Source organism: Drosophila biarmipes, chromosome 2L, assembly GCF_025231255.1.
Source record: "Drosophila biarmipes strain raj3 chromosome 2L, RU_DBia_V1.1, whole genome shotgun sequence".
Classification (NCBI taxonomy): Eukaryota; Metazoa; Arthropoda; class Insecta; order Diptera; family Drosophilidae; genus Drosophila; species Drosophila biarmipes.
The window spans coordinates 12,506,885-12,519,261 of NC_066612.1; the positions used below are offsets into that span (position 1 = coordinate 12,506,885).

The window sequence follows — 12,377 nt, forward strand, 5'->3', positions numbered from 1 at the left end:
AAGTGTGATTGCCTATGCAGGCTAGTTAAATTAATTTAGTTCGAACAACAATTAAAAGTAAAACGGCTATTTTTTGGTACACAAGTAGATGATCTTACCAAAGCAATATTTTCAAAAATTTGGTTTGACAAAATGTTTTTTTAAGGATCAGCGATAATATGATAAATCTGATGTTTGATATTTGTACCTAAAAAAAGAAAACATATTAAAATAATAATTGCTTACATAATACAAAAATATTTCAGATGAATTGATATTTAATTACGGTTTTTAAGGTCCATAAATCTTATGTTGATATTTCGAAACATTTTGTTTAGATTGAAATAGATTTGCGGTTTCCAGTTCTTTTCGTTTCAAACCCACAGATTTCCTCGATCATTTTAAAATTTAAATGAACCTTACAGGTGTGCCAGGTAGACCGCCGGTGTTTATTTCACACATAGTGTATGAAAACCAAATTAAATAATGAGCAGCAGGCCAGAGGTGTTGGCGGTGTGGGTGGAGACGCTGGTTACCAAATGCTGGAAACCAAATACCGCTGGCTGGCCAAAAGCCCACCCCATTGGGTCTCCACCTCGTTGCCACTTCCAAGTTGCAACAATCGGCAGCCGCCAAATTGAATTCAAGCGTGGCTAACATTGATTTCCCCCCTTAGCCAGAGGCTTCCCTTCTCCCCTAGACAATTAGTTTCATTCTGTTTATGCGATTTTAATACGATTTTCGCATTCATCAAGCCAAAAGTGGGCGGTGTCGGTCGGGGAGCTGTGATAAGGACCCACCAGACTATACTATGTAGTCTGTGCGGACTTGGCATGATGCAATCGGGCGGTGAGATTGCAGCAAAGGCTGGTGCTGGCTGGCTTTGTTATTAAAATGCCATTAAAATTGGGACAAGAGGTAAATTCGATCTACAGTCAGACAAATAAAATTGAGGTCCAGCTAATAGCTCAAATGATCTATGTGCTATAGCAAACTAAACAGGTGTCTTACTAGATTTAAGGCTGTAAGCTCAATTGCTATATCAAATCAACTACCTATACATTCTCTTTTTTTGGGTATTTGTTTTATCAACTGCTAAATGGTTGTTTTAAACGAATGTAAATTTGGTGTAAACAAATGAAAGCTTTGTATTTGTATATTCAAGTGCATTTAAAATAAAATATTTTTTATGGCAAAAACAGATTTTAGTTAGAAAGACCTACCCTCGACTTTACCGCTTTGGTGGGGCACACGTCCGTTGCCATTGTTTTGGCTTGGGTTGTGCAACTGCCACGGCGTCAATCTGATTTATGCCACTTGACCGGGCCGCAGCCCGTGTCCGCAGTCTCAGCGCCTTAGAAACCCAACGCTTTGCCGCTCGGACGCCTGCGCACTCGCCTCGCAGCGGAGTCTCAGAACTGTTTGCCCAAGATCAATGCCAGCTCGGCGGATCGCAGATCTCAATTGAGCGCGTTGCTCATGCCGGGCCAATGGTTATCCGGAATTCAAGGCGTGGCAGCTCCGAATGACGAAGTGGGCGTTTTCATGCTGTGCACCTGGTCACCAAGAATTTATGCATGCATATATTAACGAGCAATTGAAAGTCATAAGGAAGCACTATATTACTTTGAAGTAAAGAATTGGGAACTTTTTATAGTTTTCTATTCTAGAAAGTTCAGTAAATCCTTAAAACAACCTTTGTGTGCACCATATTAATGTCTTTAATGGTAATTTACCAAAACCTTTGGTAATTTACCATAAACTTAAGATTATTAAATAAACACAGGTCTGGAGCTATGAAATAAAAAGGCTACACCCATGATTGCAATGCTGATAGGGCGCCTTTATTCAGTGCACCTGGCCACAGAAAATACATGCAAGCAAAAAGCAATTTGCATACATAGAACAAAAAACAGTAAGGAAAGCATTGGATCACTTTAGTTTAGACCTTGTAGCCGACGAGGTGACGGCGACCGATGACCTCGCCCATGTAGAACCAGGTGATAACCTCCACGGTGACCAGAACATTTAGCCAGGCCTCGCTGACGGTGATCTGGGATAGCCCCGACTTCTTCATCATATCCTTCTTGGAGACCTTCTTGGCGCTCTCTGCGGTCTTCTTCAACTTCTGGAAATCAGCGGGCAGCGGAGGCGACAGCTCCACCTTGGCATACTTCCAGAATTCTTCGAGCTGCGGACGTGCTGCCACAACAAGCTCTGTGTAACACCAGATTTTTATTATAGTTTAGCCAAAATAGGAGTGCACAACTTACTGTTGGCTAGGGCCTGGGCCTTGGCAACCAATTGACTCATTTTATAGATAGAAAAATAAAACAAGTTCAAATTTCTGGAGATTTAACAATTTTACGTCGGAACGTTGTCGTGCAAAGTTATCAAACTGAACAGTTGTCAAGAATTTTTCGATAGGCTTGCAAATGGCTCCTTGTCACTTATATTTTTAAAAAGGCGGATGCACACTATACGATTTAAGTGTTGGAAATCGACAATCTCGCATGATTGAAAAACAGGAATTTTTAAATATTCTTAAATTTTATTTTAACATTTAAATAATCATATCACTTTCTTTTAAAGTAATTTCTAAATCTTTAAATAAATGTCAAGCTTATAGGTAAAGCTCACTTCAGTTTTTTTCTTACCATGATCTAGTGCCTTGTAAATGTGTTTGGAAAATTTGCATAATTGCGGCCTGGTTGAAAATAACCTGCGCCAATTATGCGATTTGCGGGCGATAAACTGACCGATCATTACCAAACCGCCAAGATGGTTATTACTAGAGCGCCCCGCCCACTTGCCAGAGCGAAACAATGGCATAAAATAGAATAGGAAAAATGGAAACACGCCCTAAAAAATTGGCCTGCATTGTCTGCTGGTCATCGCCATAAAAATCTCCCAAATTTGCAATAAAACGCCGAGTATTTCGTCATCGGTTGAATGCAATTGGTTGCCATAATGCATATTTTAGGCATGCTGTTTTATTAATGAAGCTCTTATAGAACCGAGGTGAAGGGCCCGGCCCATTCTTCAAATCAAAATTGCTCTGGTTTTCTCGACAGAGTTGGTCTAATTGCGCCAGTTAGACGAGTATGACATTCCACCGAGACCGCTAAGTTGCCCTATGCATAATCATATTGGGTGTGATTAATGGATCGCATATACATATTTTTCGCTGCAGCTGTCCTCTAAATGGTTTCAGCCTCGCATTTGGCCAGTTTGACACTCTGACCCACGTCCATATAAAATAGAAACAAAAAACGTGGCCAGCTATTTTGATCTGCATGTCCATGACAATTTCAAGTTGAGGCTGCAATTGGCCGGGGGTTTAAGCCAAATGCCCCAAACATGGAAATGTAGTCCACCAATTCGCTTTGCTCTTTTGCATTTTTATTGTTTGCCAATGCTGACAGCCTTTGATTATATTTATTCTTGGGCGTTGCCCCGCCAGAATGCGAGAATTGCCTTCCTATTTTCGGTGGAGCGGCGGGCAGCGAAAACAAGGCAAAACTGCAGAGGCTAATTGTTTATTTAAAAACACTGCGAAAAATTCCAGAGTTCTGGAATTCGCGGTGGGAAATCACGACCTTACTGACGTCAGTTCGATTTATATATCTTATATAGACGGGCGTGCTTTGAAATATTTTGAATTTTTGTTATTTATACATTCAACGAAATGTATTTGGAATATTTTTTGGTTTTATAAGAAGTCTTTATATTCTAAGGTCTTATTAAACATCTCAAAAATCCAATAAACGTACAAATATCCACAATGCTATACTGAGTTTTTAAGGCCTTTCTTTTTTTAATGTGTGAACATGTAAAAACCACAATCGATTACCAAATGAGTTTAACGGCTGACTTCCTTTTTGGCATTTAAAGCCCAATTAATATTATTGCATTGATTTAGTCATTGCAGAGGCTAAGTTCTAAGTCCGCCTTGGGGCGAAGTAATTGTTATTTCAGTGTAGGCACGCGACTTTATTATAGTTAACTTTACTGAAATTCCATGCCCCAAGCTGAACACTCATACCAACGGACTGTGCGGGCTATATAATTGCAACAAAGAATTCTGAAAGCTAATGCAGCAAAAACTGCGCTCTGTGCCATTGCAAATTGAATGCTTTGGGCCACATGCTTATGACTTTTTAAATGTGTTTGTGCTTTATCAATATAATTTGGTGTTTGTGGCAATTTTCAAGCGCTGATTGGGCCAACCGATTGTGTCGGTTCAATATCTATGCTTATGTGTATTTGTGTTTCACCCTCGGCTGTAAATTCTTGTTTATACAGTGCAGCTTCCTTAAAAAAAATGTGGGTTAACCTTCCACTAAATAAAAAAAATTATTTATTTTAAAGAATTTGTTACTATTTTTGTCATTTAACATACAGTATAAAATAATAATTAGGTTTATATATTTAATCCTTATTCTTAATTCTGCTCTTTGAATTTAAAAGTAATTTATTTCGTTAACTTTTTCTTGGAATAAGCATTTTTCAATAAATTTACGAAGCTATATATATATTTTGTTATAAATTAAAAATGATTTAAGCGTGGTCAAGTATCATATACATACTGCCCATTCGTTTCAATATAGTGCCATATTGGTTTTGAGCTATAGAAGTTCGACTGTGGCAATTTGCGCAATCATTGACGCCCGCCGCCCCCTTTTCGTGGGTGAGAGGGGCGTGGCCTGGGAGGGTGGTGGTCAGGTGAAGCGGGAAGCGACACCCAAGGCGGAGATCTTCGAGCAGCTGGGCAGTGAAAGGCCAAAACCCGGAGCGGATCTACTATGGTATGGCTATGGGTATGGGTACTCCAATTCTGCCCAAGACTCGGGCTTGGGCGTCGGCGTCTCTAGAGCAGAGTCTCTCGCGCCATTCGCCTCTCTGGCGCTGTTTGATATATATTTTCTTGGCTTGGGGGGCAGGTTTCGGTTTTGGAATTGGAAAAGCGAAGCAAAGTCCGCGCCGCGTTTTTCGTATATAAGTTGCCACAATTTGGTAGTCGAAATCAGAATCAACTCGTTCGCTGAGTATTCAACACTAGTACTTCTCCTTCAACAACCCAGCTTCAAAACCCACCCCAAACAACCAACATGAAGGTGAGGTGATCCCAGCGGGACTAAATCTGAAAACATTTTCAGAATTTGCAAAGGAATATTCTGGAAAACATTTTCAAAATATTCAAAGCATTATTCTGAAAACATTTTTAGAATTTTCGAAAAAGTATTCTGGAAAATTACTACAGAGTAGTTAAAGCAGTATTCTAAGAAACATTTCAAAAATTTGAAAAAGTTTTTGAAAAGTTTCTAAATTATCCCAAGAACTGTTGCTAGAATATTGTGAGTAATTGCCTTTCCTGTGCGGATTTCCAGTTCGCCGTTGCCGTAGTCATGTTCGTGTGCGCCCTGGCTGGAGCTCATGCCTCGTGGGCCCAGATCGCTCCCGGTGTGTCCTACGTGAGTCCCGTGGCCCATGGAGGACCTGGTCTGTGGAACGGAGCCTGGAACGGTGCCTGGAACGGCGCCTGGAACAACGGTGCATGGAACGGTGCCCTCTGGGGCGCCCCCGCCGCCGTGGCCGTCCATGCCAGCGCTGCTGCTCCCTGGGGTCTGACCGGTGCCGGATGGCACGGTGCTGCCGTTCCCGGAATCAACCTCGCCCAGGGACCTGGTCTGGCCGCCGGCCATGGCCATGAGGGCGTCTATGTGGCCAAGACCCGTGGTGCCATCCACACCGCTCCCCTCGCCGGACACATCAACTCTGCCACCTCCGTGAACGTGGCCCCCGCCCCCGGAACTCTGTAAGTCGGGAACTACTAGCCCAGTAAAACAGAACCGATGCCAAACGGAGCGGATGGATGGCAGTAACTCCCACTGATCTCCAACTGCTTCAGCGACTTCCCACGACTACACCAACCGGATAAATACCCATCTCTCTCTGTACACTTATTGTTAAGCACACCGCTCTTAGTCCCCCCGATACGAACACGATCCTGATCTTGGGTCCATGTCCATATCCCCTTGGACATTTCCCAACGCACTCAGCAATATATAAGTCCAACAGCAATTACAACAACTACAACAAACCAACAAACGACAGCATGTTAATTTTATTTTTTGAGAACTCTTCAATTACTTCCCATCTGCTATCCTGTCTTTCTCTACTCTACACCTATCACTATATCTATCTATCTGTCGGGCATATCGTCCTATGATTTGCCCTGTCAACCTGTAAATATCCCATTGTACTCTAGTAATCTGCAACAATGTAAAGATTGACGAAAGCGTTATAAATAAAACCAATCAGCGTTTTTTATACGAACTAACTACTTTGTTTTTGTAAATATGGGGTGGAGAGTATTGGGAAAATGTCATTGTCCTGAAAAAGTTGGATATATGAAGTAGAACACTTCTCGAACCCCGTTTTTTAATTTCAAGTCCCCAACTTGCTTATTTCAGGGGACATCTGTGATATTTAATAAATAATAAATAAATAATCTGCCCCAAGAAACAAAGAAAAGAAGCTTAAATAACTAATAAAATGTGTAAATAAAACAAATAATTCTTAATATAATTATTTATATTACGAGCGGTTAAATGATTTATTAAAATTATTAGCACATATTTTGCTGTTTTATTTTTTAATATAAAACTTTATTTACATTTTTGAAACATATTTTTACGAAACAAAAAAACCACCCAACTTAACAAAAAGAAACACAAATATGTGTTGATCTAATGCTCATACCTTTTTTAAAAAAGATAACTTTTAGTAGTAGATCACTGCAACAGTAGTGCACAGCAATACCCACTAAAGGCAAAAGTTATTATTTCTAAAAGCGGCAGAGCAAAGTGAAGGAAAGACGAAAAAGAAAAGCAGAAATTTGATTTTCGAACACAGAAATTCTATTTTCGAACACAGAAATTTGACAATGGTGGCAATGGCCACCACCATGGCCTTTCGGCTCTCAAATTTCCAAATTGAAACTTTTTTGAATCGAATATTATGAAAATCGGCTGAGCTAAATTTTATGCGTTAAATAACTATAAAAATATAATTTAACTATTAATTAAGGTTTGCGTTATTCTGTTCTATTGTATATACATTACAAATTTGTATAGTAACAAGGAACTTGGTTTTAAAAGTGCCACGCCCACTCTAACGCCCACAAACGGCTTAAACGTTTAAATCTGTCTGCCGCCCACATAACATGTACTGGAAAAGCCGGTAGGTGGCGCCCTAAACTATCGCATTGCTGCTTATATATCTTAACTTCCCTTTTGCGCATGCGGGGCCACTAGCATAGGGTAGGAAAATATATAGAGACATAATTTGCTCTGCCGCACATGATGTGGTGTGTTCACCTTGAAATTGGACCTCAGCACCCAAGTGGCGTAAGGTAAATTTAATATCTGCCTAATTAGTTTTCCTTGCTTTGCTTTTATGGCCAGCCCTGTAAATTTTCAGCGAAATGAAAACTCGACCCGCCTCAAGGATCTTCACACATTTTCTCTTGGTGTATAATTGAATTTAACTAATAATAATAATCATTACTCCTCAGCTTTTCTTTTTCCCAGCATTTTGCTTTTCAAAAATAAAATAAAGTTATTTTTTTTATCAAATACTAAAAGTCAATTATTCTTTCCAGATTATTTTACCCACCTTTACCTTACTAAAAGACAAAGCATTGAATCACTTTTCAACTCTCATTAAATATAACTAAATCATAGGGCTTATATTAGTTGATTATAGCCTTGTGTCTTTTTGCACCTGTTCGACCTTGAAAAGCGGACAAATTGTTCAATTGATTTCATATCTGCCAAGAATGTCTAGATCAAATGTGTCTTTGTCTCTGTCTTTAAGTGTGTATTATTATAGTGACGGTCCTAATTTGCTTGGCAATGCTTGGTAGCGACCACTGCTGAACGGTAGTCAAGTTGGGGGCCAATGGTCATAAGATCGAGTTAATTGGAGCAGACCCAGACCATATGCACGTATTGGGCGCACAGGGCGTATGCTTAATTATGCAAACGCTTAGCGCTAATTACAGATCGCACTGAGATCAAGTTTCGGTTTCAGTCAGCACCTAGGCTTCTGGTACAACTAAGTAATTGCCCCAGCAGCCGCTAATTACAGATTATCTTGGCATCGCCAGAATTCAACTTGAACTTTTTTGGTGTCTGCCGAGAATTTTTGCTAAGACTCGATCGATCTCACCCACATTGGCCTGAAAACAAGTTTTTCTTTCGGCATAATTGAATTGTCTTTGCTGGGCCAAATTTGCACTAAAGTCGGATTTAATTGCTGCACCTAATGGGTTTGCGATATATTTATGTGGGCCGTTCCTGGCGGTAGACACCCACAATCCCGATTTATTTCAGCCAGGTGAATGTTGTGCAACGTCGATTCCATTAGGTAATCGGAGGTGGAAATAATTAGGGAAATAGCCTGGCAACCAAGATAAAGGTGGAATGCCTTTTAGCTGAGTTAAGTTTACGTTTCAGAGTGCCAAATTAAACCATTGTCACGCTAAATTTAGCATTGCTCTTTAAATAGTAGAAGTTATCCTTGTTGAAAAACATTATATTACCTTTTTACAAATACAACATTTATTTTAAAAAATTTTTTAGTTACATGTACCATTTATTCATATTTTTATAGGCAATACTTTTTTTTAAGATAAAAAGCATATAACTCATTCAATAACTACATTTTAAGTTTTCTTATAAAGGGTTAAACGAAAAAGAACTTAAAATATTTAGATGGTATAAATTTAATTATCATTGGGTAAGTTTTGGCTGTATTTCTATAAAAAGATTTTTAATTTTTTACTGGTAAATATTGTACAAATAATTTTAGGTTTTCACTGTTCAAATAGCTGCTACACTTCTAAAACTTCCCCATAAAAGTCAATCGATACCGTGGGTGTTTCCTGGCATATCATTAACCCTTAAGACACATAAATCAGTTATTAGCCGGCCTTATACAGGATACCGATCGCTCCATAATTGGATTCGTGTTATAAATCATACTGAAATGCTAATCGCGCACAAACAACAATTAAGTAATTAAAGTGGCGGTGTGATGGAGTGAAAATCAACTTACCGGAACTGCAGCTTAAAAGTGGGTTGGGCCACTCACTTGGACTCACACTTGGACCCGCATGGTGCCACATGGCCACGGAGATGGAAAACACACTCACCGAGAATGCATTTCTGGGGCGGTGTAATACGTGGACATGGCGGTGTGACTCTGAGTTAGTTCATGGGTACTGTGTCTACATATAATTAAAATGTAGTTCAATATTCAATCGTTTAGCGGGCATACACCTGTACCTTGGAATTATGCCCAAATCTTAGCTGTGTTTCTTTGGTTTGACAATGTTTGTTGTAAGTAGTTCTACTATTCAGCAATAAAAGTTGCCCATTTTTTGATTATTATTATTTATTTTTAAGACAGTTTATTGTGCATTTTTGTGCATTTTTAATATAATAACTTAATGACAAAGTAGGTGTGGAACTAGTTCCTTAACGCAACCGCTTTGAGGGCATTCAGCACAGCCGTTTGATCTCCCCACCGATAGATCGATCAGCACCGATCCGATCCGAAGCATGTCATTAGCGGTGATCATATGCATGCGGAGCAGTGTCAGCAGTGTCCACGGTGTCATGGTGTGTGAACTCTCACTTTCATGAACCCTCCGACGTAGCTGTTTCCTATAGCCGATGTGGTCAGCAGTGAGGTATAAAACTGGCCGGCTGCACCGTTGACAGATCAGTTCAGAACAAGAGTTCAATCCGAGCGCAACCCAAAACCCACAATCAGCATCATGAAAGTGAGTTATTAAACGGATAAATAAAACCTACTTAAGGATACTGATTGAATTCAGTTGCCCTTCAATAGTATAAAACCTAAAGCGGTCCTGGTTAAGTAAATATTTTTGGATAGCTTATCCAAGGGCTACAAAAATATTATTAGAGGATTGCTTAAACATAACAAGGATTAATCTCATCTATAATTGTTCAAAATAATTTAAACACATATTATTAAAATAATGTAGTTGCAAGATAATCAACAAATCTTAACATTCCCTATATGGATATTTATTTTTGAAAAGATATATAATCAACTTCATACATTTTTCAGTTCGCCGTCGCCGTCGTCTTCACCTTGGCCCTCGCCATGGGCGTGCAGTCCTCCGTGATCCCCCTGCTGTCCCAGGTGGCTGGCCATGGACTGTCCTACACCGCCGTTTCTGGACCCGCTGTGGTGGCCTCTCCCTGGGCCGTTCCCTCCGCCCACTGGCCCGCCGCCGTGAACGTGGCCTCCTGGCCCCCGGCAGCCATCCCTGCCCCCGCCGCTGTGGCTGTCCATGCCGCTGCTCCCGCCGTGGTGGCTGCTCATGCTCCCGCCGTCGTCGTGGCCCCGGTGGCCCATGAGGGCGTCTACACTGCCCAGACCCGCGGAGCTGTCCACACCGCTCCTCTGGCCGGACACATCCAGTCGGTGGCCTCCATCAACGCCGCCCCCGCTCCCGGAACTCTGTAAGAAGGATACTATAGACACTCTATAGAACTCTTCCGCTGATCAGACCACCGCCGATACCATGGAAACTGCCGCTGAAGGGGATCTGGCCCCGACACTGTTTTGTAAATACATTGTATATAAAGAGAATATATAGACAGGGTACACTCGCACCTAGCACCTGAACAGGATCCTTCCACACCTGTCCCAAAAACTGAGTCATCAAAATTCCCTTTCGACACAAGCACACCGCCACCTTTGTGGTTGCTTCTTTCTCTCGCTTACCTATTTATTTAGCATACATTTTCTAAGCATTCCTGTGAAAAACCACCACAAGCTTTCCTTCAATGGAAGGGCCCAAAGCATTCTCGAAGGAAATGTTTAAATATTCTGCCAATAAAGAAAATGTAACTAAAGTATATCAAGTTTATTTTGTGGGAAGGATGGGGGGAACTGGTCTAGAAATAACTTCAGGTGTCATAAAGTTTTTTTTAGTATAAACCAAATTAAACAAGATTATTAAAGTTCACTTTTTATTCATTTCATTTGGTCTTTAAATTACAATTTATTTAGAGGTTTAGCAAGACCTTATAATAATTTGTTTTTACACACAATCCATGTCTTGCAAATAATAAAATTATTTTACACTTTAAATGTAGTAAACATTTATTATTATTAATATCCATGTAAATATGGCATTAAATTAAAATGGATTTATTGGACTTTAGCACATTAAACTAGTTTCTGCCACTAATGGATCACCTGGCAGCATATGCCATATGCATAAGCATATTGCACTAAAACAAGTTCAAATTATACAGCTGATGCTATTTAAATAGACCCCATAACAACAGCCAATTAGTATACACAGTCCGTTGGCTTTTAAACTATTATCGCCGCACGTTTACGCCTCCTAATGCATTTGATTGATTCATTGCCTGAAATTGTCACATGGAACCCCTTTCCTCTAAATAAAGTGTGATTAGAGCGACGCAATCGAATCGAAAGCTGAAATGTCAAGTTCATGCGCATGCGCAAAGTCTCCAACTGCGTTCGGATGCAAAAGGCAGTCACAAATCAAGTCGAATCAGCGGCGGCCTCTCGCACTTGTTTTCCCCCTGTATCATTTGATTTACTATAGAAAAATCCAACTGTTGCGTGATTTTCCCCCTACTCTGACCCCCTTTTTGTGTTTCCCACTTCGAGTTTCAGATGCGGTTTACAAAGTCTCGCGCTTGTTTTTCGTGTTTGTAGTTTCGCTTTTGTTGCCGCATTTGGCCGTTGAATGAAATGCGTCAGTGTATCAATAACAAACCCCCCAGACTTCCTTCAACATTTTCTCACCACACCTTCTTTGGAGCACACTGAGCGAAATTCTGAAAAATTTGCTTTTTATTTTGTATGCATTTTTCTTATGATTATCTTTAAAGTATAAAAATATATATCCAAGATTCCTTTAAAGTTAAGCTTGAATTTGGCAAAATACATGAAAATTTATAAAATATCTAGCGAAAAGTGTTTAAATATGTTTATTATTTATTGTATTAATTTTTTCTTTGTAATGTCTTGCGATGGAATCGACTGCATTGAACCGACTGCAATGATTTATTGCACGCCGGCGGCCAAGAGTCAAGCGTCAATCGTGTCGACAGTCTCCCCTTACTTGGAGTCCGGCTCGAAAATGGCAAGAAATTTCCTACTGGGCTTCGTTTTGGCAATAGCCGGTAATTGACCGGCACAGAGAAAATCACACAGAAGTCGCGGGGTCAATGCGAATTTGGTGTGCTCTTGTCTTCGACCATATATGTAATTTAGAAAATTGATACGACTTGCGGGTAAATAATAACCAGCTTATG

At 40.2% G+C, this 12,377-nt stretch overlaps 3 protein-coding genes across 3 annotated transcripts; 2 read left to right on the forward strand and 1 right to left on the reverse strand.

Annotated features, from left to right (window-relative positions):
- Positions 1-1,801: 1,801 nt before the first annotated feature.
- LOC108033533 (ATP synthase subunit g, mitochondrial) lies at positions 1,802-2,419 on the reverse strand. Its single transcript, XM_017107878.3, has 2 exons — positions 2,253-2,419; positions 1,802-2,196 (listed from the first exon to the last, which is right to left on the reverse strand). The coding sequence occupies exons 1-2, from the start codon at positions 2,290-2,292 to the stop codon at positions 1,922-1,924; spliced, it is 315 nt and encodes a 104-aa protein (XP_016963367.1). The 5' UTR covers positions 2,293-2,419; the 3' UTR covers positions 1,802-1,921.
- Positions 2,420-5,011: 2,592 nt separating this feature from the next.
- On the forward strand, positions 5,012-6,322 carry LOC108033359 (adult cuticle protein 1). Its single transcript, XM_017107670.2, has 2 exons — positions 5,012-5,096; positions 5,370-6,322. Exons 1-2 carry the CDS (start codon positions 5,091-5,093, stop codon positions 5,799-5,801), a joined length of 438 nt encoding a protein of 145 aa, XP_016963159.1. The 5' UTR covers positions 5,012-5,090; the 3' UTR covers positions 5,802-6,322.
- Positions 6,323-9,763: 3,441 nt separating this feature from the next.
- On the forward strand, positions 9,764-10,940 carry LOC108033374 (adult cuticle protein 1). The gene is made up of 2 exons (XM_017107692.1): positions 9,764-9,832; positions 10,144-10,940. The coding sequence occupies exons 1-2, from the start codon at positions 9,827-9,829 to the stop codon at positions 10,543-10,545; spliced, it is 408 nt and encodes a 135-aa protein (XP_016963181.1). The 5' UTR covers positions 9,764-9,826; the 3' UTR covers positions 10,546-10,940.
- Positions 10,941-12,377: the final 1,437 nt, after the last annotated feature.

What these genes read in the sequence shown, in the direction of transcription:
- LOC108033533 (XM_017107878.3), bottom strand. Translation starts at nt 2,292, where the DNA reads ATGAGTCAATTGGTTGCCAAGGCCCAGGCCCTAGCCAACA. An exon ending in GGCCCAGGCCCTAGCCAACA is followed by an intron (nt 2,197 to 2,252) that starts GTAAGTTGTGCA and finishes GGTGTTACACAG; the next exon opens with AGCTTGTTGTGGCAGCACGT.